We start from the raw sequence: 26,537 nt of genomic DNA, 5'->3' as shown, positions 1-26,537 counted from the left end.
AACAAACACACACACACACACACGAGCAAAACAATATCACCAACAAACACTTACACAAAAGAACAAACATCGCAGAGGGGAGAAAAATTACCAAAAACGAGCTTACGACAACGTGGTCGGTTAGCTTGAAGAGAAACAATTACCTTGCAAAACAGTGGAGTCAAAAAAGAGTGAATATTATTTTGATGTGCACTGTTGAAAATCTATGAAGTTTTATGAAATACTTTAATGGGAACATTTTAATCTCGGAACGAATTTAAAAATACTTGATTGAAAGCTCAAATTATTATATTATTTTTTTAACAGTGCCCATCGTGATTCCTATCTCCCCACACAACGCCGACAAGTGTTTTCGGATGTGCCGTAATACTTTCGCTGCCAAGCCGGTGTTCGAAAACCCACCCCCTTCGAAAAAATTTGGCTCGATTATGCGTGGCTCAGCGTGATCGGCGGAGGGGAATTTGATTGTAAAATCAATTAACGATTTTTTACCAACCAACCCGATTGTTGTGCTTTCAAATTGGTTTGAAAAATGGATTACGAAAAAAAGTTTGGCGGCGGCGGTGGCCACTGCTGCTGCTGCGTGAACCCTCCTGCCGGTAGAGTCAATCAATCGGCGCGGTTTTGCGTCCGATAATGGACCACTTTCCGGTCGCGTAGACAACGATTATTACGCGGACGCGGGTTAACTAGAGGGACATGCAGAGGTTGACAAGTGGCGTGGTGAATGAGCGTTTATCAGGGGTTAGCTGTACTTCAGCGGTTCTCTGGAAAATCGCAAAAGTTGTTTTTTGTTATTGTTATTGAATCATGGCTTGACGATGTCAACATAAACTAACTGAGCAAAAACTATACTTAAATTGATTTTTAGTTTTGTGAAGAACCAGCTTATTGATTTATTGATAGTTGGATTACTTATGTAATGCCAATCGATAAGGAATTGCTGCCATTATGGAAACAATGGACATCTTCAGTTATAGTTTATGCTTCGTCGCGGAACGTAGTGTCAGACGACAGACAAAATGTACTCCTACTTCGTTGTTGTGATAGTTGCAAGTTGCTTAACTCAACAAACCAAAGGATTTGTCGTTCCGGATTACTTCGACTTTCAGGTCGAATCTCAAGACGCCAAAATAACTGCCCCTGAGCTTGCAATAAAGTACGGCTACCGGGCGGAAACTCACAAAGTACAAACCGAGGATGGATATCTGCTGGAACTGCACCGAATCACCGGAAGTGGTTCCACGGCGTACGACAAGCGACTTCCGCCAATCCTGTTGATGCACGGCCTTCTAACCTCGTCCGCGGATTGGCTGCTGATCGGCCCAGGCAACGGCCTTGCCTACCACCTCAGCGATCTGGGCTACGACGTGTGGCTGGGAAATGCCCGCGGAAATCGGTACTGCCGAAGTCACGCCAGCTGGACGCCCAACATGGTCAAGTTCTGGGACTTTTCGTGGCACGAGATTGGCGTGTACGATCTGCCGGCCATCATCGATCACGTGCTGGAGAGCACGGGAAAGCCACGGTTGCACTACATCGGGCACTCCCAGGGTACGACTACCTTTTTCGTAATGGCATCGGAAAGACCGGAGTACAGCGAGAAGGTCATCCTGATGCAGGCGTTGGCACCCGTTGCCTACATGAAGAACATCGGTAGCCCACTGCTCCGGTATTTGGTCAAGTACTTGGGAGCGATTGAGGTGAGTGGTGACCACTTGGGTGTTGACAACCGAGAAGTGGAATGCAGTGATAAGCTTGTACTGGGGCTGTTTCTAATTATGAAAAAAGGAATTTTTACCCTCTACAGTCCAATCCCACCTCTATAGACAGGGATAATTAAACAAAAACAAATATCCAGTTGTCTAGCAATTTTCAACAAATGGTTCTAATTACCTCTTACTTTTATTATTAAAAAGAGAGTCCCCGAGCAGACGGAAATAACTTGGGAATAACATTTTTTGATATTGGAAAATATAGTGCGTCCATCCCGGGAATTCCCGGGATTTTTCCAAAACCGGGAATTCCCGAATCCCGGGATTTTTCATGTTTTATCCCGGGAATTCCCGAAAGTGAGAAAAAACTTATTTTGGTTTGGATATTCTGATTAGAATGTAGAAATAGATTAACATTTGATTAATTAATAATCGATAATTATTATAAAGCATTAAAAATTTGTACTCTACATATATCACCAATAATTTTCATATTATGGAAATTGTTAAAATTTTAGTTTAGAAATTCAAAAATTTCGCAGCGCTTTAAATATTTTCTATTTAATTTTATATTCTATTCAAAGACTGGGTATTCATTATTCTAAATATCATATTTAACTATTTTTCATCAAACACCGCCGCCTGGGAAAAATCAGTACAAAGGTAACAAAGTAATACAGCTGTTTAAGCCATTTTTTTGAAAATGTTTCGATTTTTCTCCTATACCAGACTTTTGTCTTGATTTTCCACAGTTGGCAGTAGTGATTAAAAGAATATTTGTAATATAAGTTTTAAATGAAACATGAAATTCTAAATTTATCTAAAATTTAACATTAGCTGATATCACTTAATTGGTGTCGCTGCAGTTTTTTTAATTTAAAAAAAATTAAGCTTTTTCAAGTTATGTCAAATATATAAAAATAAATAAAATATATTTAAAAGAGATGATACATGATTTATTTGATATGTTTCATTTAAAATCCAAAGCAAAACAAAGAACAAACATAAAATCAATTTTATATTTCTTTTAAGTTGTCTAAAAACTGCTGTCCTTTTTAAGATTGATGGTAGATTATCACCAACTGATAGTATTGAGCTAATTCTTTGATTTTAAACATAAAAACAACAACATATAAAACAAAAATATTGATTTTCTGACAATTTCAAAAAAATCCCGGGATCCCGGGAATTCCCGGGATTCAAAAAATATTTTTCCCGTTTCCCGGGAAATTTCAAACTCGGGAAAATTGGACGCCCTAGGAAAATACTAGGCCAATAACGTTTTATGTTATTTATAACAAGGTTTGTTATTCGCCGTTATGAATTTTTTGTTATTGGATTGTTATTGTAATAACAGACTAATAACATTTTTAGTTATTCTTCGAGCAAATCTTTGTTATTATTTTTTGTTATTTTAACAACTAATCCGATCATCCCAATAACAGTTGGAGTTATTCTTCCATAACAAAAAATGTTATTCAAAGGTTGTTTTGGCTGTCAACCAATATCAGACCAGTAACAAATTTTGTTATGATAGCATAAACTGTTATTAAACCCTTATGCAAAAATGTATTTTTCAAGAAGATTCCATAACACTTTCTATTATTTTAACAGTATTTGTTATTGAAATGGCATGAATTTTGTTATTACCGTCTGCCCGGGTCGGGCAAAAAAAAAGAGCGAGCCACTCAAAGAGCCAGTTCATTTGAACATCATTTCTATTTGAAACTCAAGCCTTTTGAAAAAATCGTTTAAAGATGAATAGATTTTAAAACGTGTGTCTGTGTTTAATTTAAAAATTTAATTCATGGAAATTCCAACAGATTGCACTGATTTAATTGTTTTTGAGGAATGAAAATTAGTTCTAAACTGTTTGATTAACTGTGTTTGGAAAATTTGTTTATCTTTATTTTGGCTCTATTGTAAAATCCTACAGCTCCTTCCTTTACTTGACGATAAGTACACACTACAAGTTCAAAAAAATCAAACCATCCACATTAACGACCCCCGGGTCTTTTGTGGTCTCTATTGCAAGTTTCTGCTCGAACCTAGGAGTCCGAAGGCTTGAATGGAGAGAGCACCCAAACCTCTTTTACTCCAAGGAACCTTCCACCCCAGTGTTTGAACTGACGACCTTTGGATTGTGAGTCCAACCGCCGCCAGCGATTCCACCGGAGTAGGCTTGGTTTGGTGTGTTGTTTGTACTTATGGCATGGAGACGACTCCTACACCTGGAAAGACTTAACGGCCTAACAACCAAGGCCGGGACCGACATTTTACTTCCTCATCCGATGGAAGGTTGCAGCAGATGGGAACCCAACCCAGAATCATCCGCTTACAAAGCGGACAGCGTAACCATTCGGCCACGCACTGCCACTGCCACTACAAGTTATCGTATCCAATAAAGCAACAAATTACAATTACAATCATAAATTAATGCCAAATTTGTCAAAGTTATCCAACGGTGTTCTTTTCCAAGTGAGCAACTCTCTACGAAATCGGCCGATTTCGACGATTTTTATTTTTTGTATTTTTTGATTTGACTCAATTTTGTGGGGGCCTTCCCTATGACTAGGGTTAGTGAAATTTCACGATTTCGCGGACAGCGTGAAATACGTGAAATTTTTCTTCTTCCGCGAAATCCCGTGAAATTTTATGTTTGTGTGAAAGTGTTACGATTTTTCTCAAAATATTTTATCAAACTCAAATAGGAATAAAAATAATTTAAAGAACTACTGTAGAATTAAGCTAGTGAATACTCTTGAACAAATACTAATATAGGGTTCGTGAATTTTGATGACTTTGCGAATTTTGTGAAATTCTTTAAATTTATAAATTTTCTCAAATCATTTTTTTCTTCTCAATCAACGTAAATTTTAAAAGTTTTCAATTGAAAAGCTTGATATGAACCATTTGAAGAATTGTTTAGATTTAGTAATATTTTGTTAGCCTTAGTCAGTGGGGGTGACTATGGGTCAAAAAACGATACACCTCTCGTAATTTCTTCATAACAAAAACAATTTAAATAACATCGAAAATCTTTCAACGTAGATTTGTTCTTAGACAGTTTACTAACATTTTCTCAAATTATGGTGGATTTTGATGAACACTACCTTAAATGCCAATAGTTTGAAAATTGACCCAATCTCACCCCTTAGAGGGGGTGACATTGGGTCAAATGAAACCAAAATGATTCTCAAATACAACGATATGGTAGAAACAAGTCATCCAACAGTGATTCTTGTTCGAGGGAATCGTATTGACACGCTACCATGTTTGAAGCGCAGATTTTCAAACATTTGGGTAGTTTCGAGCAATTCTAACAAAAATATTAGAAAAAATGATTTTTCGAGAGGTCATTTTTAGCCAAAAACGTACCCCAACTTTAGACAGCTGCCAAAATAACAGGATTTGTTCTAGAAACGAGATTTTTTCAGCAGAGTTATCTTAAGATGTCCCCTATACAACCCTTTCAACAGAATTCATTTTCATTGAGAAGAACCTGAGAAATGGTAAAATCCGTAAAAAATCACTTTGACCCAATCTCACCCCCCAGACCCAATGTCACCCCCACTGACGGTACTATTTTATTTGAAAAGTAAAATTTCAACAGGAATTAAACGAAATAAGCTTTGTTTTATCCAAAATTAAATGAAGAGGTTTTTTTTATCTTTGAAACCCCCTTTTAAAAACATTTCAGATTTTTTCTTGGTACCTACTGTTTAATGTTAACGATATTTGATTATTTTGGTGGATAATTCCTGTGAAAGTTAAAAAATGCCACATTTTTTTTTGTTTTCTGTTCTCATTTTGAAAAAAAATATCGATTTCGTTACAAAGTATATTATTTTTAACCTATTAATTTTTAATTTAGTTTTTGAAAAGAGAGATAAAATCCTTAAAAAATATTTTGAATGGGCTAAATATCGCAGAAAATTCAAACTATTTTACTCATTTTGGCTGGACAAGATTGTTGAACCTTGCTTTGATATGAAATTCAATAAAATGTAAACTGATAAAACAGAAGCAAATCAGCGAAAACGTTTTTTTCTTTATTAGTCGAATATTTGAAAAGTAGTTCAATAAATGATTAAACGCATGCCCTACATTTTGTTTCAAAATATAAATAGAGCTCATCCATAAACCAGGTGGAAACTTTTATGAAAATTATGAGATTTTTTTTGTGTTAAGTAGAGTTTTTTTTAGTTGAAGAATAATATATAATGAAGCATAAAAAGATGTTTCTGTTTCAAAAAACAAAACATTTTCAGAGTTTTTTTAAAACAATTTTCACGTTCCGCGAAATTTGCGTGAAATTTGGTGTTTTGAAATTAAGGTCCCCGTGAAATTTGCTATTTTCGAGCGTGAAAAATCACTAAGCCTACCTATGACCAAATAAGCTATTTTGAGACATTGGTTCACCCATACAATTTTGGCTGCTATCCATACAAAAATGGTATGTAAATAAACAGATGTAACTTTTGAGTGAATTTTCTGATCAATTTGATATCTTCGGCAAAGTTGTAGGTATTGTTGAGGACTTTTGAGAAAAAATAGGTACACGGAAAAAAAATTGGCAGATATTTTTATCAACTTTTTTTTTCACAAAAACTCTATTTCCCAAAATACGTATTTTTTGATTTTCGAGATTTTTTGATATGTTTTAGGGGACAAAAATCCGCAACTTTTGAGCCATAGAGAAACATGGTCAAAAAATCTGCCGCCGAGTTATAAATTTTTGAAAAAAAAAACAGTGATTTTTGAAAAAAAAACCAAAGTTTCATGCAAAAACAAGTTTGACATTATTTTTTAACATTCCAACGCCCAAGGCTCCAAAAAAGTTGGAACGGTAACATCAACTCAATGGTTCTCGGGCATAACTCAACCAATCAAGATGATTCTTCTTTCCAGTGATTTGTTAGGATGTCTAGATGATTCTAGAACTTTGCAGAACTTAATTTTATCAAATCAGTAATTTTTGCGATCAAAAACATCTTTCCACTTTTTTTTGAGTGTAACAAAAAATCGCCAAAAAATCCGCGGAGGTAGTCGTCTAAAAAAAAACTAACTTAATCCACCTATGTGGTTGTTGCCTTCCTCACTTTTCACCAACATTTGGTGATATGATGGGTTTGGACACAATTTCTATCTATCTTCTATCTCTATCTATATATATAAAAAATTTCGACGGTTTTGTTCGAACGCGAATCAATTCAACACAGAACGTCGGATCGAGGTGATATTTGTTGCGTTGGGTTCGTATAAGTCCAAGGAAGGTTCTTACGCCAAAAAGTTATAACTTTGGCCACTCTGGAACCGATTCCAGAAAATCTGCAAATTATATGGAGAATGTTACGTAAAATCAAATTTAGATCACAGGAGGCTGAAGAAGCATAAGTGGTCATAACTTGAGACAGGGTTGCCAGATCTTCAATGTATTGGACTCATTGGAAAGGTCTTTCGATTACTTACCCAACGATGGGTTGGATGATGGATCCGGAAATAGTTTACATACATTTAAGTGAGATCCGGCATCAAAAAAGTACATAAATATCACTTAAGTGGTCATAACTCGAGACAGGGTTGCCAGATCTTCAATATTTTGGACTCATTGGAAAGGTCTTTCGATTACCTATCCAACGATGGGTGTGATGATGGATCCGGACATAGTTTACATACATTTAAGTGAGATCCGGCATCAAAAAAGTACATAAATATCACTTAAGTGGTCATAACTTGAGACAGGGTTGCCAGATCTTCAATGTTTTGGACTCATTGGAAAGGTCTTTCGATTACCTATCCAACGATGGGTGTGATGATGGATCCGGACAAAGTTTACATACATTTAAGTGAGATCCGGCATCAAAAAAGTACATAAATATCACTTAAGTGGTCATAACTTGAGACAGGGTTGCCAGATCTTCATTTTTTGGACTCATTGGAAAGGTCTTTTGATTACAAATCCAACGATGGGTTGAATGATGGATCCGGACATAGTTTACATACATTTAAGTGAGATCCGGCATCAAAAAAGTACATAAATATCACTTAAGTGGTCATAACTCAAGACAGGGTTGCCAGATCTTCAATATTTTGGACTCATTGGAAAGGTCTTTCGATGACCTACTCAACGATGGGTGTGATGATGGATCCGGACATAGTTTACATACATTTAAGTGAGATCCGGCATCAAAAAAGTACATAAATATCACTTAAGTGGTCATAACTCGAGACAGGGTTGCCAGATCTTCAATGTTTTGGACTCATTGGAAAGGTCTTTTGATTACCTATCCAACGATGGGTTGAATGATTGATCCGGACATAGTTTACATACATTTAAGTGAGATCCGGCTTCAAAAAAGTACATAAATATCACTTAAGTGGTCATAACTCGAGACAGGGTTGCCAGATCTTCAATGTTTTGGACTCATTGCAAAGGTCTTTCGATTACCTATCCAACGATGGGTTGAATGATTGATCCGGACATAGTTTACATACATTTAAGTGAGATCCGGCATCAAAAAAGTACATAAATATCACTTAAGTGGTCATAACTTGAGACAGGGTTGCCAGATCTTCAATGTTTTGGACTCATTGGAAAGGTCTTTCGATTACCTATCCAACGATGGGTTGAATGATTGATCCGGACATAGTTTACATACATTTAAGTGAGATCCGGCATCAAAAAAGTACATAAATATCACTTAAGTGGTCATAACTCGAGACAGGGTTGCCAGATCTTCAATATTTTGGACTCATTGGAAAGGTCTTTCGATGACCTACTCAACGATGGGTGTGATGATGGATCCGGACATAGTTTACATACATTTAAGTGAGATCCGGCATCAAAAAAGTACATAAATATCACTTAAGTGGTCATAACTCGAGACAGGGTTGCCAGATCTTCAATGTTTTGGACTCATTGGAAAGGTCTTTTGATTACCTATCCAACGATGGGTTGAATGATTGATCCGGACATAGTTTACATACATTTAAGTGAGATCCGGCATCAAAAAAGTACATAAATATCACTTAAGTGGTCATAACTCGAGACAGGGTTGCCAGATCTTCAATATTTTGGACTCATTGGAAAGGTCTTTCGATTACCTATCCAACGATGGGTGTGATGATGGATCCGGACATAGTTTACATACATTTAAGTGAGATCCGGCATCAAAAAAGTACATAAATATCATTTAAGTGGTCATAACTTGAGACAGGGTTGCCAGATCTTCATTTTTTAGACTCATTGGAAAGGTCTTTTGATTACAAATCCAACGATGGGTTGAATGATGGATCCGGACATAGTTTACATACATTTAAGTGAGATCCGGCATCAAAAAAGTACATAAATATCACTTAAGTGGTCATAACTCGAGACAGGGTTGCCAGATCTTCAATATTTTGGACTCATTGGAAAGGTCTTTCGATGACCTACTCAACGATGGGTGTGATGATAGATCCGGACATAGTTTACATACATTTAAGTGAGATCCGGCATCAAAAAAGTACATAAATATCACTTAAGTGGTCATAACTCGAGACAGGGTTGCCAGATCTTCAATGTTTTGGACTCATTGGAAAGGTCTTTTGATTACCTATCCAACGATGGGTTGAATGATTGATCCGGACATAGTTTACATACATTTAAGTGAGATCCGGCATCAAAAAAGTACATAAATATCACTTAAGTGGTCATAACTCGAGACAGGGTTGCCAGATCTTCAATATTTTGGACTCATTGGAAAGGTCTTTCGATTACCTATCCAACGATGGGTGTGATGATGGATCCGGACATAGTTTACATACATTTAAGTGAGATCCGGCATCAAAAAAGTACATAAATATCACTTAAGTGGTCATAACTTGAGACAGGGTTGCCAGATCTTCATTTTTTGGACTCATTGGAAAGGTCTTTTGATTACAAATCCAACGATGGGTTGAATGATGGATCCGGACATAGTTTACATACATTTAAGTGAGATCCGGCATCAAAAAAGTACATAAATATCACTTAAGTGGTCATAACTCGAAACAGGGTTGCCAGATCTTCAATATTTTGGACTCATTGGAAAGGTCTTTCGATGACCTACTCAACGATGGGTGTGATGATGGATCCGGACATAGTTTACATACATTTAAGTGAGATCCGGCATCAAAAAAGTACATAAATATCACTTAAGTGGTCATAACTCGAGACAGGGTTGCCAGATCTTCAATGTTTTGGACTCATTGGAAAGGTCTTTTGATTACCTATCCAACGATGGGTTGAATGATTGATCCGGACATAGTTTACATACATTTAAGTGAGATCCGGCTTCAAAAAAGTACATAAATATCACTTAAGTGGTCATAACTCGAGACAGGGTTGCCAGATCTTCAATGTTTTGGACTCATTGGAAAGGTCTTTTGATTACCTATCCAACGATGGGTTGAATGATTGATCCGGACATAGTTTACATACATTTAAGTGAGATCCGGCTTCAAAAAAGTACATAAATATCACTTAAGTGGTCATAACTCGAGACAGGGTTGCCAGATCTTCAATGTTTTGGACTCATTGGAAAGGTCTTTCGATTACCTATCCAACGATGGGTTGAATGATTGATCCGGACATAGTTTACATACATTTAAGTGAGATCCGGCATCAAAAAAGTACATAAATATCACTTAAGTGGTCATAACTTGAGACAGGGTTGCCAGATCTTCAATGTTTTGGACTCGTTGGATAGGTCTTTTGATAATCTAACCAACGATGGGTCGGGTGATGGGTCTGGACATAGTTTACATGCATTTATGTGATATCCGATTCGCAACTCTGGCACTTTTTTATACGTAACTTTTGAACTACTTATCGGATCTTCAAACAATTCAATAGTGCAGTATGGGGCACCAAACCGGATCGAATGCAACTAGATTGGCTCAAATCGGATCAGCCAGTGCCGATAAAACTTGGCAAGAATTTTGAGCACCTAAGGGAATACGCACACACATACACACACACACACATACATTTGTTCAGTTTTCGATTCTGAGTCGATAGGTATACATGAATATAGGTCTACGAGCTGTTTTTCAAAAGTTCATTTTTCGAGCAGGATTATAGCCTTACCTCAGTGAGGAAGGCAAAAGGTGGAAAGATGTTTCTGGTCGCAGAAATTACACATTTGTTCAAGTCAAGTTCTGCAAAATTTTAGGATCATCTAGATATTCTTACAAATCACAGGAAACAAGAATCGTCCCGATTGGTTGAGTAATGCCCGAGAACCAGCGAGTTGAAGGTACCGTTCCACCTTTTTTGGGAGGCTTGGGCGTCCGTGTATGTTGGACATACGTTGGGCGTTCCAGTGTTAATAGCACTTGTGCCAATATTTGAACACCACAGTTTTTCAAGTTATCTTTGAAATTACTCACAAAGTAAAGCTGAATGGATTTCTAACAAAATAAAAATTCTTTCACAAATTTGAAAATACATTTGAGCTTTTCAAAATGCTTTGCTTGCCAATGTTTTGTTTTTATTTTTAAAAATAATTTATGAAAATCATATAAAAATGCATAAAAACCACACCATGCTTTGAAATAACCTTTTCAACAATATTTTGAAAAGGCGAAAGAGCTGTTCAAAATAGCCGCTCGTATTAATGAGCGAGCCAAAAAGAGCGGCTCCAAAAAAGCGGGTGTTGAATCGTTATAAAACTTTAAAAAATATTTTTTTTTGCGTTTAATTATAAAATGGCAAACTTCCAGACTAATACAAATTTTGGTTATTGATATTACAGTTCAAAAAATGACGTGGAATTTTTAGAAAAAAATATGTTTATGAAATAAATACAATTTTGCAATTTTTTTACAGTAAATAACACTAAAATAGCTGTATAATGTGTGTTCAGCATTTTGCGATACCCTTTGTTTCAAATTTTTGAAAAAATGCCAAAAATTTGGTGTTGTTTTACCCCTTTGTCTTTGGCCTAAAGGGGAGAGACTAAAACTAAATAAAATTCATAATAGCCTGGACAGATTTTAAACATGAATTTTAATCGTTCTCACCTTTTCTAAAACAAAAAAAGACAAATCTATAGTTTTGTTTTGTTTTTGTTATTTTTTGCTTTTTAGGTGTTTTTAATACCCCTGTTATGATATTGCCAGACCCCTCGTCATTACACTAACACTCACTCACACACTCGCAGCACTGGACGCTTGAGTCAGTCTCTCTCTAGTTCTCGCCGTGCTAAGATCGTCTAAATAAAGCTAGTATTAAAACGCTAATAACCGGTCTTTTGGGAGAACTTAGAACATGGTGTCAGAAGCTGACGCAAGCTTCTAGGTCTTTTCGGGCGTCATTTAGTGAAATCGCGGAAAACGACCAGTTTTTTTTCCTACGAATAAAGTGTTCATTCGTGTCGAGTCGCTTCGGCGGCCATATTGAGAAACTGAACTGAATTGACCAACGACGGCGGCCATTTTGAAGCAAAAGTCGCGTCGTTGGCCGTTGTGAAAAAGTGACTGTGTGAAAAATAACAAAGTGAATTGGAAAAAGAACGCTTTCCAGAATGGATGCGGATCAGTTTAAACAGTTTTTGGACCAACAAAAATCCATAATGGAGCGTCTGCTGGCCAAACTGTCGACGGAGTCAACAGGGGCGACCGGATCCGCGGCGAATCGTGGCCAAGCATGCAGTGTTCCAGTACCCCAGCCGTCGCCGTTGTCTCTTGTGGGGGACATGGCCGAGAACTTCGATTTCTTCGAGCGCAGCTGGAATAACTACGTGAAGGCTAGCGGCTTGGACAAATGGCCGGCAACGGAGGCTCCCCGCAAAGTGAATATTCTGCTGACGGTGATTGGAGAGCAAGCCAGGCGGAAGTTCCACAACTTCGAGTTGACAGAAGCACAGCAAGGAGACCCGAAAGCAGCACTCGAAGCTATCAAAGCGTTGGTCGTGGCCAAACGGAACATAATTGTGGACCGCTTTGATTTCTTCTCCGCCGCACAATCAGCTAGTGAGTCCATCGACGACTTCTGTGCCAGGCTCAAGGCGCTGGCCAAGCTAGCGAAGCTCGGAACCCTGGAACCAGAACTGCTCGCTTTCAAAGTCGTCACATCCAACAAGTGGTCGCACCTGCGCACAAAGATGCTGACAATTTCGGACATAACCCTCGAGAAAGCCATCGATCTGTGCCGTGCAGAGGAGATCGCAGCTAAACGATCCCAAGAGCTGGGAGGTTTCCTGCCAACGCCAGAAGTCAACAAGATCAGCCGAGGGAGAGGAGACCACAAGGAGAAGACGTTGCGCTGCAAGTTTTGCGGAGGCTCTCACGAGTTCACAAAAGGAGCATGCCCGGCGCTTGGCAAACGTTGCCACCGCTGTAAAGGCAAAAATCACTTCGAAACAGTCTGCAAAGCTAGCTCGAAGGGTCGGAAGTCGAAGCGGGTCAAGGAAGTGAAAGACGACTACTACTCCGAGTCGGACACAGCGTCCGGCGGCAGTGAATCTTCCGAAGAGTCTGCAGAGGAGTGCGAAATTGGCAAGATCTACGACAATTCGCAAAACGGCGGTTGCGTTCTTGCTGAACTGGACTTGAAATTCAACAACTCGTGGGAAACTGTGCTCTGTGAACTGGACACTGGGGCAAATACCAGCCTGATTGGCCTGGACTGTCTCAAGAAACTGACTGGAACGGACAATCCCGAACTGCTGGCGTCGAAATTCCGCCTGCAGAGTTTTGGTGGAAACCCCATCACAGTATTGGGCCAGGTGAAGGTGCCGTGTCGGCGGCCGAACAGGAAGTTTTCGCTGGTTCTCCAGGTCGTTGATGTCGACCACCGCCCCCTACTGTCGGCAAGAGCTTCACGCGAACTTGGGCTGGTGAAGTTTTGCAACGCAGTTACCTTCGAGGAGCCAGTTCAACCAACACCGCCGTCGCCCCACTCTGAGAAGCTGTTCAACATTTACCGCGTGAAAGCTCAAGAAATCGTCAGCAGCCACGAAGGCCTCTTCACGGGCTACGGAAAGTTTTCCGGCACAGCGTCGTTGGAAATCGACGACAGCGTCACACCGACGATCCAACCGCCTCGACGAGTTCCGATCGCGATCCGAGCAAAGCTGAAGGAAGAACTCGAAAAGCTCGAAAGTGACGGCATCATCGTGAAGGAGACGAAACACACCGAATGGGTAAGCAACGTCGTAATCGTCCAGCGAGGCTCTGGCTTTCGTATTTGTCTGGATCCGGTTCCGCTGAACAAAGCTCTCAAGCGTCCCAACCTCCAATTCGTAACCCTTGATGAAGTGCTTCCGGAACTGGGCAAAGCAAAAGTTTTTTCCACGGTCGATGCCAAAAAGGGCTTCTGGCACGTTGTGCTGGACGAGCCCTCCAGCAAGCTCACCACCTTCTGGACACCGTTCGGGCGTTACCGCTGGATTCGCCTTCCGTTCGGTGTTGCACCAGCGCCGGAGATTTTCCAGATCAAACTCCAGGAAGTAATCCAAGGTCTCAAGGGAGTTGAATGCATCGCGGACGATTTGCTGGTGTTCGGCGTGGGCGACACGCTGGAGGAGGCCCTAGCTGATCACAACCGCCGCCTTGAGAAACTTCTTTGTCGGTTGGAACTCCACAACGTGAAGCTTAACAAAGCCAAGCTGAAGTTGTGTGAACGGTCCGTCAAATTCTACGGTCACGTCCTCACCGATGAAGGTTTGAAGCCGGACGAGTCCAAGGTTGCTGCGATACGTGACTATCCCCAGCCAAAAAATCGCAAGGAGGTGCACCGGTTTGTTGGCATGGTCACGTACTTGGGGCGCTTCATCAACAATCTCAGCGCCAACTTGACCCACCTACGAATGCTGATCCCGGAGTCGGCAACTTGGAAGTGGACATCTGTGGAAGAGAGCGAGTTCAACAAGGTGAAATCGTTGGTTTGCGACATCAAAACACTACGCTACTACGATGTCAACCAGCCAATCACCATTGAATGTGACGCTAGCAGCATCGGTCTCGGTGTGGTCGTGTATCAGCGCGACGAAGTGGTTGGATACGCGTCGCGAACCCTCACGGCAACTGAAAAAACTACGCGCAGATCGAAAAAGAACTCCTGGCGATACTTTTGCCTGTACCAGATTCGACCAGCTGATAGTTGGAAATCCAAAAGCGACCGTCAGGACCGACCACAAGCCACTGGTGAACATCTTCAAGAAACCGCTTTTGTCAGCACCACGGCGGCTGCAACACATGTTGCTCAACCTACAGCGGTACAAGCTGTCAACGGAGTTCGTTACGGGAAAGGACAATGTGGTTGCGGATGCTTTGTCACGTGCACCAGCCAGCGGAGCAGAAGGAGACGACTTCTACAAGAAGCAGGACATCTTCAAGATCTTCGAAGAAATCCAAGAGGTGAAACTCAGCAGCTTCTTAGGTGTGTCGAGCGCCAAACTGAACGATCTCATGCGGGAGACTGAAAAGGACACCCCACTCCAGCACGTCATCGGCTACGTTCGAGGTGGATGGCCTGCCTCTGCCGATCAAGTTCCGGACGCCGTCAAAATCTTCTTTGGATATCGGCATGAACTGTCTACCCAGGATGGGCTGGTCTTCCGCAGTGACAGGATTGTGGTCCCATATATCCTCCGCCGGAAGATGATCGAGAGTTGTCACGCAAGCCACAACGGCATCGAAGCAACACTACGGTTGGCAAGGGCGAACCTGTTCTGGCCGGGCATGACGTCAGAGATCAAGAACGCGGTGAAAGGGTGCTCTGTCTGTGCAAAGTTTGCCGCGTCTCAACAAAACCCTCCGATGAAAAGTCACGAAATTCCGGTACATCCGTTCCAACTCGTGTCAATGGATGTCTTCTTCGCTGAGCAGAGCGGCGTCAAGCACAAGTTCCTGATCACCGTCGATCACTACTCGGACTTTTTCGAAGTGAACCTGCTGAAAGATCTGAGTCCGGAATCCGTGATCAACGCCTGCAAACAGAACTTCGCGAGGTTTGGTGTGCCCCAACGTGTCGTCACCGACAACGGAACCAACTTTGCCAACCGAAAAATGGTGCAGTTCGCCAACAACTGGGACTTTGAGCTTGTCACGTCGGCACCACACCACCAACAATCCAACGGCAAGGCTGAGGCCGCGGTCAAGATTGCCAAGCAGCTGATGAAGAAGGCAGCTGAAAGTGAATCCGACTTTTGGTTTTCGTTGCTGCATTGGCGAAACATTCCGAACAACGTCGGATCCAGTCCAGCATCACGCTTGCTGTCCCGTTCAACTCGCTGTGGTGTGCCAACTGCCGCAACCCACCTTGTGCCTAGGGTGGAGGAAGATGTTCCCGCTAAAATTGAAGCCAATCGGAAGCGATCGAAGCTGTGCTACGACCGAAAGGCACGAAACTTACCGGAACTGGAAGTTGGATCCCCGGTATACGTGCAGCTGAATCCGGAGACTTCCAAGCTGTGGACACAGGGCACCATCACGAACCGACTCAACGAACGCTCATACCAGGTGAACGTGGGAGGTGCCGATTACCGCCGATCGCTGGTACATCTGAAGCCGCGTAAAGAACCCGCTACGCTGCCTGACCGCCAGTCGTCATCCTGCGTGATGAATTATCGGGAGGAGGAAACAACCGACGAGAACGATCACCAACAGCTCAACACCCGGGAGGAACGCAGAGAAGCCACGGTAGATGAAACCGTTTGTCAACAAGGTCAACAAGCCGTGCAGCCGTGCGTGCTGCAGCCTGAAACGTCAACGCTTGCGGAAATGTCAACACCGAGGGAGTTGGCTGTTACACCGTTGCCGATCCGACAGGAGCGGCAGGAGAGGAATCGGACGATTACACCGCAGAAAGTCGAGCGACCGAAAAGGGTTACCAGAATTCCAGAGAAGTTTAAAGATTATAAGTTGTAGTTTTGGAATATTGTTTTTAGAGAAAAGAGAGGATGTTATGATATTGCCAGACCCCTCGTCATTACACTAACACTCACTCACACACTCGCAGCACTGGACGCTTGAGTCAGTCTCTCTCTAGTTCTCGCCGTGCTAAGATCGTCTAAATAAAGCTAGTATTAAAACGCTAATAACCGGTCTTTTGGGAGAACTTAGAACAACCCCCGACTCAAAGTCAAAATGAAATGTTGTTTATTGGGTCTATTGAAACTAAAAATCTAATAAAAATAATGGAAAAACTTTGCAAAATGTTTTTTACGTTGGATGATAATGGTAAAATGAAGCAGGTATTTTTGGCGAATATTTTTTATCACTGCATTTTTTTCTGAATACTTTTTTTTTGTCCAAACTTTTTTTGCGTTTTTTTTCCTGCCAATAACAGCGAACTAATTTTCACTTCTAGACAATGATCGACTTTTTCGGGCTGGGAGAGTTCAAACCAATACCCAGTGTGCTGCTGGAGCTGGCAAAGCTGATCTGCCCGACATCGCAATCCAACAACCTGTGTCTAAACGTGATGTTCCTGCTAGCGGGAGCCAACCCAGACCAAATCGATCCCGTAGGTTTTCAACATAATCTGAATCTGGTTTCAGTAACTAAAAGACTTCTTTTTTCAAGGTCATGGTCCCCATCATCCTCGGCCACATCCCGGCAGGCTCATCCACCAAACAGCTGGTCCACTTTGGCCAGGAGGTACTTTCGGGTCAGTTCCGCCGGTACGATTACGGCAAGGTGAAGAACCTGTACGAGTACGGCCAAGCGGAACCACCGGCGTACAACCTCACCCGGGTGACCACACCCGTGGTTCTGCACTACGGAGCCAACGACTACATGGCACACGTGGACGACGTTCGACGGTTGGCCACACAGCTGCCGAACCTGCTCGAGAGTCACTTGATTGAGTTGGATTTGTTCAATCACATGGACTTTTTGTTCGCAAAGGACGCCGTAAAACTGTTGTACAACGACTTGGTCAACAACGTTGAGAAATACACCGACCGCGGCAATTAGTTTTCGGTTGACCCTTTTGCTCGTGACCTGTTCAAGGGTCTCGTGTGCTCCGAAACCTCCCTGTCCTATTTGTCAAGTGATACACTTTTGTGTGCGCGTGGACAGCAACAAGTGTCGTTGAAAGAAAACCCGTAACTCCTAACGACATCGCGGCTATTAAAGTGGCTACTTTACCCATTAAACAATTTGTCAACATTAGTCCGTCCGCCCCAGCAGCGCAACTACACTCGAAATATTTGTCCACACTCTGTTCAGGACAAATCTCCATGTCACATTTGTTTGATTTTGCCGTCCACCAGCTGACAGCCGCTGTCAGCAGTCCCGCCAAATTGATGTAATCGAGAGCGAGGTGGCCAAACGCGCGTTTGGACCTCCAATCGGTCATTGATTACCGGCGCGTAAACTTTTCGCCACCACCCTATGCAACAATTCGACTTGAACTATAAATGTTGGACCTTTGAGAGGCGGTGCCCTCTACCTTTGGCTCTCGGTGATCCAAAATACGATTTTCAATTTAGGTTTTCTAATCATTTCAAAAATCACCCTGAACAGTCTTGTGTGAGACCAGATTCCGCCCGGGAAATCGTCTGCCGAGGATGACCAGTGCGGACTGACATCCGATCTGCCCGAGCGTCGCTCGAGGAAAGAGGACGAGAGCTGGACCTGCTTTGCCAGCTGTCACCGAACCGTTTGCGTGGCTGCGTCCATGCGCTGTCAGCGCTTGGCTGCGTCGGGCCCAGCGTACGAGGGGCTTATTCGACTACATCCAATGGAGTGCGTTCGCATTCACCGCAACAGGGTGTATCACGCCACACATCTCTCCTCTTCTCCATAAAAAAAAATCTTACATGTGTTAAGCCACATACTTCTTTTGGTCCACAATCGGCTCGCTCTTTAGCTGCTAGTCCATGACTCGGTCAACTGTTTTCCCATCTCGGCATTAAAGCTTTGCGGCCAATTTTATGCCGCGATATTCAAACCTATCCAATATTTCTCTCAAACTCTCAGTTATACAAGATTAAATAAACAGCATCAGATAAACATCATCAATCTCTTAAAAGATCAAAAAAAATTACTACTGCGGGAATGTAAACATACATAATCGGACACCCAAATATTGCTGCCAATCTACATCTCTCTCTCTCTCTCTCTCTCTCGTTCTCTCTCTATCTACATTTCTCTATCTAGCTTTTCTCTCTCTCTTTCTACCTTTCTCTCTCTCTCTATCTACCTTTCTCTCTCTCTCTATCTACCTTTCTCTCTCTCTCTTCCTTTCTCTCTCTCTTCCTTTCTCTCTCTCTTCCTTTCTCTCTCTCTCTACCTTTCTCTATCTCTCTCTCTATCTTCCATTCTCTCTCTCTACCTTTGTCTATCTCTCTCTCTACCTTTGTCTATCTCTCTCTCTACCTTTGTCTATCTCTCTCTCTACCTTTGTCTATCGCTATTTCTACATTTCACTCTCCCTACATTTCTCTCTATCTTCCTCTCTATTTCCCTCTCGCTGTTTTTGGTTCCTTCTTTATACAACTATGCTTGTTCTCATAATTCTAACACATTTCCTCGAAACGCAATTCTTCGCTACCTTCTAGCCCAAGTTTACGCTTAAAAGTTCACTGCTTAGCATATCAATAACATCCTATCACAGCTTTATAGTTTATAGCTAAAATAGTAACAACAATAGCGGCATTTCAGATTACCACGTCAAACCGGCCTACCGTGCCAACGCAACTCAATCTTATCTTATAAAAATCGCGGCCTTTCAGGCTATTTACCACGGTGGGCTCATCTGACCCACCGTGCCCAACGCGATAAAATATTCCACTAATCGCGGCCTTCCAGGCTACTTACCACGGCAGGCCCATCTGACCTCCGTACCCAACGCGATTCTTTTTCTTGGAACAATCGCGGCCTTCCAGGCTATTTACCACGGCAGGTCAATCAGACCTACCGTGCCCAACGCGATAACCTGTTCCACTAATCGCGGCCTTCCAGGCTACTTACCACGGCAGGCCCATCTGACCTCCGTGCCCAACGCGATTCTTTTTTTTCTTGGAACAATCGCGGCCTTTCAGGCTATTTACCACGGCGGGTCAATCAGACCCACCGTGCCCAACGCGATAACGTGTTCCACCAATCGCGGCCTTCCAGGCTACTTACCACGGCAGGCCCATCTGACCTCCGTGCCCAACGCGATTCTTTTTTCTTGGAACAATCGCGGCCTTTCAGGCTATTTACCACGGCAGGTCAATCAGACCCACCGTGCCCAACGCGATAACGTGTTCCACCAATCGCGGCCTTCCAGGCTACTTACCACGGCAGGCCCATCTGACCTCCGTGCCCAACGCGATTCTTTTTTTTCTTGGAACAATCGCGGCCTTTCAGGCTATTTACCACGGCGGGTCAATCAGACCCACCGTGCCCAACGCGATAACGTGTTCCACCAATCGCGGCCTTCCAGGCTACTTACCACGGCAGGCCCATCTGACCTCCGTGCCCAACGCGATTCTTTTTTCTTGGAACAATCGCGGCCTTTCAGGCTATTTACCACGGCGGGTCAATCAGACCCACCGTGCCCAACGCGATAACGTGTTCCACCAATCGCGGCCTTCCAGGCTACTTACCACGGCAGGCCCATCTGACCTCCGTGCCCAACGCGATTCTTTTTTCTTGGAACAATCGCGGCCTTCCAGGCTATTTACCACGGCGGGTCAATCAGACCCACCGTGCCCAACGCGATAACGTGTTCCACCAATCGCGGCCTTCCAGGCTACTTACCACGGCAGGCCCATCTGACCTCCGTGCCCAACGCGATTCTTTTTTCTTGGAACAATCGCGGCCTTTCAGGCTATTTACCACGGCGGGTCAATCAGACCCACCGTGCCCAACGCGATAACGTGTTCCACCAATCGCGGCCTTCCAGGCTACTTACCACGGCAGGCCCATCTGACCTCCGTGCCCAACGCGATTCTTTTTTTCTTGGAACAATCGCGGCCTTCCAGGCTATTTACCACGGCGGGTCAATCAGACCCACCGTGCCCAACGCGATAACGTGTTCCACCCATCGCGGCCTTCCAGGCTACTTACCACGGCAGGCCCATCTGACCTCCGTGCCCAACGCGATTCTTTTTTCTTGGAACAATCGCGGCCTTCCAGGCTATTTACCACGGCGGGTCAATCAGACCTACCGTGCCCAACGCGATAACCTGTTCCACTGATCGCGGCCTTCCAGGCTACTTACCACGGCAGGCCCATCTGACCTCCGTGCCCAACGCGATTCTTTTTTTCTTGGAACAATCGCGGCCTTCCAGGCTATTTACCACGGCGGGTCAATCAGACCCACCGTGCCCAACGCGATAACGTGTTCCACCCATCGCGGCCTTCCAGGCTACTTACCACGGCAGGCCCATCTGACCTCCGTGCCCAACGCGATTCTTTTTTTCTTGGAACAATCGCGGCCTTCCAGGCTATTTACCACGGCGGGTCAATCTGACCCACCGTGCCCAACGCGACAAGATGTTCCTCCAATCGCGGCCTTCCAGGCTATTTACCACGGCAGGCCCATCGGCCCACCGTGCCCAACGCGATTTTCGAAAATGATTTGACTTTCTGTCAAATTCAATTCCACCAAAAAACTTGCTCTAACCATTGAGCAAACTTCCGCACACAACTTTATTTCACCGATTCTTGTCCACTTGCCACACTCTACTTACGATGAAAACAAAATTGCCAAAACCTTCTTCCGACAACTTTCCTCACACACTTCCCTACTTTTCCACTTTCCTTGGCAGACGATTTCCCGCAGATTCTTTGAAATTGCAAATAAAAATGCAACTCCGTCACGGTCGCCAATGTGTGAGACCAGATTCCGCCCGGGAAATCGTCTGCCGAGGATGACCAGTGCGGACTGACATCCGATCTGCCCGAGCGTCGCTCGAGGAAAGAGGACGAGAGCTGGACCTGCTTTGCCAGCTGTCACCGAACCGTTTGCGTGGCTGCGTCCATGCGCTGTCAGCGCTTGGCTGCGTCGGGCCCAGCGTACGAGGGGCTTATTCGACTACATCCAATGGAGTGCGTTCGCATTCACCGCAACAGGGTGTATCACGCCACACAAGTCTCAATGTCTTAAAAATTTCAAGTTTCCAACTTTATTGTAAAAAAAAATATATTTTGAACCACCGCATCCTTTCATTCCTAACTCAATGTGCTCAAAGAGTCAAAAAATAATAATAAATGACTATCAATATGGAGCAAATCTACAGCTGCAGCAGTCCCCTTCTTCTGGCGTGAACTCCACGCCACCGAGGGGCTGTTGTGGAACCGGAGGGCCACCTAAACCTAAATGGGCGCGGTTCGTGATTGCCGCCGCGCAAAGGTTGCACGAGTCCTCGCGGAGTCTATAACCAAAGGCTCCACAATGACTCTGCGCTGCTGCCATGACAGGACAGGAGTGTACCCTTTTACCTTTTAAACGTTACGGCAGATTTGGAGCAGTTGGGATTGTGCCCACCGCCGAACCCGGTATCAACGCACACGTTCAGCAAATAAAAGACCATTTTCAAAGGGCAATTATGTGGTGCCTTGTGTCTGTAACGTGTGGACGTTGGGGCCACCAACAGGTCCAAATTGTTTGGGCTCTAAATGTTATAACATTCTATTATTGCTCAACCGCAGGCGGTTAGCTGTCGAAAATCTCAACGCTTTCAAACATCTAGATGCTAGATGTACTTATGGTCATACGATATACACCAACCTTGAAGTCTAAACTTCTAAATCAAACCTGCCGGAACCAGAACAAAAGCCGACGACACCTCAACCTCAACCACGAACCGCGGGAGTTTATGACAAATTGACACCTTTCCAGAACTCCCACACGTAAACACCACGACGTCGTCACGAGCTGTTCCACCTTGGTTCTTTTCCGTGTTCCCATAGCGACACTCCGGCCAGGCCCAAAGTTGATCCAGTTTGTGCGGGAAAGTCCGGCATGAAATTGTACACCGAGCGGCAACATTTCCTCAGGCGGCACGCCGTTAAAGCTCACCGGGCGTGTAATTACCATTGTCCGGAGGTTCCTCAATGTCTTTGATGTGTGATATGTCCGCACCGGAGGAAGGTCCCTAGCGTTTGGTATGACTTTACCATGTTGAACTTGATAATTGAGGCACTTTTGACGAACTGACAGTTGTCTACGCGGAACGCTAGCGACGTTGGGCACGTGAGCTTGCGTGGCCAAGGTGCATCATTGTGTTGCCATACTTCCTTATGATGAATCCGTGTGGTTTAATTCAAACATGGCATATAAAAACAATAAAATTTGATTTAGACTAAACCTGAGGTAAAGTTCAAACACAAAGTTACCCAATGCTGTACATACTATAGATTTTTGTTGGCTAATGAGTTAAACTTTTGTGAAATTTTCTGTTCTTTTTGAGGTGATACGGGAAGCCAGCGCCATATTGAAACCACTACTCGAGTTTTGGAAGGTACCTTTATGAAAAACGTCGTAACTTAAACAAGTTCTGTCTGTTGCAGACAATAAATATACAGATAGCAAGTAATCGGTCGACGTCAAAAATGGATATCAGTTGAACATAAGTATTTCAATAACCGTTTGCATCGTTAAGGAAAATGACGCAACTTATGAAGTTCTGGTATTTGCAAATGCTAAATAGGTCGACAGGAAGCAATCTGTCGAGTAAATAAATAAAATTAAGTTGAACAGAAGTTGTCCAAGAACTGACGTCTCGTTTCACCTTAAGCTTTAAGCTAGAAGAAACTGTATCTCAGAAACCAGCTACCCGATCAACAAAATCAAAAAATGAAAATTGTAGGAAATTAGCAATAGAAATATAGTATTTCTAGATTGCAAAAAAAGAATATTTTCCGAAAACAAAATCGTCTTCTATGCCTATAACTTGAAAACGTTTCACTTAGTCAAAAATTTTACCCTCAAAATTAAAAAAAAAGATTACAATGTTTTTGATTTTCTTTTAAAAAAATCACAAATGATATAACACAATTTTTGTTGAAAATAGTAAAAAAATTCACAAAACTACGTATTCTCGAAAAAATACTCAAAATTTTAGTTTTTACAATGTGGGTATCAAATGATTTGGATTTTTCATACATTTCGAAAATATTCAAACAAATTTTTGAAAATTTAAAAAAAATCATAAAACTTCGAACTTTTGAAAAAAAAATATTTAAAAAAGTCAGTTTTTAAAATATGAGTATCAATTGATCGGGATTTTTTGAACATTTCGAAAAAATTCAAAGAAATTTTTGAAATTACTAAAATAAAGTCATAGTTCCATATTTTCGAAAAAAAAACATAAAATTTAAACTTTAACCATATAAGTGTCAAATGATGGGGATTTTTTCTTAAATTTCGAAAATTGACAAACTAATTTATGTAAATGCTCACATTTTTCACAAAACTACGTATATTCGAAAAAAAAATGCTCAGTTTTAAACTCTACTGATAGAAATGTTTCAAAAATATGTAGTTTTGTAAAAAATAACATTTTAAAAAAATGTGTTATTTCATTCGAAAAGTATGATAAATCCCGATCATTTGGAACCCATCTTTTGAAATACTGAAATTTTGAGATTATTTCTTTTCGAAAATACGTAGTTTCATGAAAATGTTGAGTATTTATAAAAATGCGTTATGTTTTTTGAAATGTATGAAAAATCCCGATCATTAAATGTTACCCATTTTGTAAAAACTGAAATTTTAAGTTTTATTTGAAGGTATGTAGGCGGCTGATTCTGATTTTTTTGTGAAAAATTTGTATTTAAAAATACAGGAAGATTTTCATGTTATTTTAGTTGCAATGGATAGCTGACATCATCCCGATTCTAAAACACTACAATTTTATAAAGTTTGGATGATTTTCCATAGGATTATAGCCAATCGTCTCTCATATAGCCCAAATCCCATATGCTTCAGTTATGCATGCCTCGGTTTTTCATTCCCCATATGCAGTGCTAAATCGAGGCATGACTGTATTCATATGCTTATTTTGTATGATCAGCTCGCAAAATTGTGTGAAGCTATGTATGAAAAAAAGAATGATGCCAAATTACCTCTTTTGCAAAGAGTTGCATGGAAAGATAATACAAAGAAAAGTCGATTAGCGAAAATGTAGAGAATTAGGTACTTAACAAATAATGACGAATCCACATAAACAGGAAGGTTTGACATTTTCTTCAATTTTTGTAGGTTAGTGTTATTAAATATTATATTAAACCAAAATCTATAACTATACAAGTATCGAAGAAGGTACACATTTTTTGTAAGGCAGCCTTAAATAACCAATCAACCACACATTCCCCACGGTCAAGTGGGGGAGATTGTTCGATAACTGCTATTAGTATTAGCACAAAGTGTACTTTAATCCGCCTACCCACAACAAAGTTTCAATTTCACTCGAGCACGCCGCAAAAAAAAAGCAGGAAGTCCAATGAAAATGAGAGTTTTCTGTACCATTTCGCAGCAGCAGCAGCAGCAAATGATACGCCTTCGGCCGCAATATTAGAGGGACTAATTGCCGCTCAAACCGTCCTCCTCCCCCTCCCCCCGTTCCGTCCAAGGGCTGGGCCACACAACGCCGTTTTGTTCGAACTACGTGAAAGAGCTTAAATTATATGCAGCATTGAACATGGGCACGACAACCGCGCTGGGATCTGCTGAGACCCGGCCCTAATGGCCAACTATAGGGGTAATGATATTGTATGCTCTCTCTGGATATCTAATTTAAGATATGGACCATTTTATTGAATAACATAGGGGTGAGCTGCACCAGAGCTCTCTGGAAGAAAGGAAATTAGATCAATGTGGCACACGTCAAACGGCCATGCACGACGTGACTTGGACGTGAGTCTCGGCTAATGTTTCAAAACATTGAACCGAAGACCAGGCACTCTGAGCTTCGTCACCCAATCCTCGTTCTTGGTAATTTGACCCCGATTTCAAGGCGGCTGGCACTTTTACCGTGGCCACGAGGACGGTTTTCGCAAAAGGTTGTCCAGTTGGAGGGCTCAGAACGCCAGACCTCGAATCTATTAACATCGACACCTCAATTGAGTGGCGACATCGACCAACGGGGTTAACTCTTTGCATTTGGGTTGAAATACTGGGGTCAATTACCACCAGGCTGGCGAAACATCTCTCTTTCTGTTTGCTGGAACTGTTGAAAGGGAATGACCCAAGAGATCTTTGAAGTAACGGGCTCGAGTTAAGTGGGTGTTGAGCTTTGGGAACCAGTTTGTTCAAAGAGTTGCAAAACTAGTCTAGACTGGAACATCTGCTCGCGGTATCACTTTCGAGTGTCCTCAACGGGAGCCCACCTCCAAGTGTCGCACGAACCGCCGCCCAAGATCCGCCGGGGTTCGGTACAGCTGATTCGCTCTTTGAAACTGCGCGATGTTCAAGCAGCAAAAGGTTAAACTTAATAACACACATACTCTGCAAAGTGGCGGATTTGTAGAACGTCGCAGCAACAAGGAGGGAGCTGCTTTACTTAAGTGACCAACGGCGTTAAGGGCGTGCACCGAGAACGCACCCCGCTAGCCGGACCTGGAACATTCAGCCGGTTCACCGCACAAGAAGTGTGACTTTTTCGCGCTCGCGAATGAATTATGTACTCACGACAGTTAGAGTGTTGAGGTGAGCGTTGAAATCGTGGCCAGAATGGAAGCTGCTTTGTGGGGGCTGAAGAGCAAACGTCCTTTCAAGTCGTGAGTATCGATTTCGTCCGACCGTTTTTCGACAGGGACGCAGAAGTCGAAAAAGCACTTATTACACACGCGTTTGTCGGTGACACACCATGAATTGGCTATCAATACCCCAAGTTGAACCCCAGCAATCCC

At 42.5% G+C, this 26,537-nt stretch overlaps 2 protein-coding genes across 3 annotated transcripts; one reads left to right on the top strand and one right to left on the bottom strand.

Moving 5' to 3' along the window:
- The first annotated feature begins 999 nt into the window (after nucleotides 1-999).
- On the top strand, nucleotides 1,000-17,664 carry LOC6031197 (lipase 3). Its single transcript, XM_001841985.2, has 3 exons — nucleotides 1,000-1,703; nucleotides 17,056-17,211; nucleotides 17,271-17,664. Exons 1-3 carry the CDS (start codon nucleotides 1,023-1,025, stop codon nucleotides 17,661-17,663), a joined length of 1,230 nt encoding a protein of 409 aa, XP_001842037.2. The 5' UTR covers nucleotides 1,000-1,022; the 3' UTR covers nucleotide 17,664.
- Nucleotides 14,300-16,600, bottom strand: LOC119767597. 2 transcript variants are annotated; one of them, XM_038256523.1, is made up of 2 exons: nucleotides 16,099-16,593; nucleotides 14,300-14,588 (listed from the first exon to the last, which is right to left on the bottom strand). In XM_038256523.1, exons 1-2 carry the CDS (start codon nucleotides 16,172-16,174, stop codon nucleotides 14,446-14,448), a joined length of 219 nt encoding a protein of 72 aa, XP_038112451.1. In that variant the 5' UTR covers nucleotides 16,175-16,593; the 3' UTR covers nucleotides 14,300-14,445. The 2 variants fall into 2 exon arrangements, with proteins under 2 accessions (XP_038112451.1, XP_038112450.1); XM_038256522.1 differs by lacking the exon at nucleotides 14,300-14,588 and adding an exon at nucleotides 14,824-16,011 and having other exon boundaries at nucleotides 16,099-16,600.
- Nucleotides 17,665-26,537: the final 8,873 nt, after the last annotated feature.

This window comes from Culex quinquefasciatus, chromosome 2 (assembly GCF_015732765.1).
Source record: "Culex quinquefasciatus strain JHB chromosome 2, VPISU_Cqui_1.0_pri_paternal, whole genome shotgun sequence".
Classification (NCBI taxonomy): Eukaryota; Metazoa; Arthropoda; class Insecta; order Diptera; family Culicidae; genus Culex; species Culex quinquefasciatus.
The sequence above is the reverse complement of the archived record's forward strand: the minus strand, read 5'-3'. Positions and strand labels throughout refer to the sequence as shown.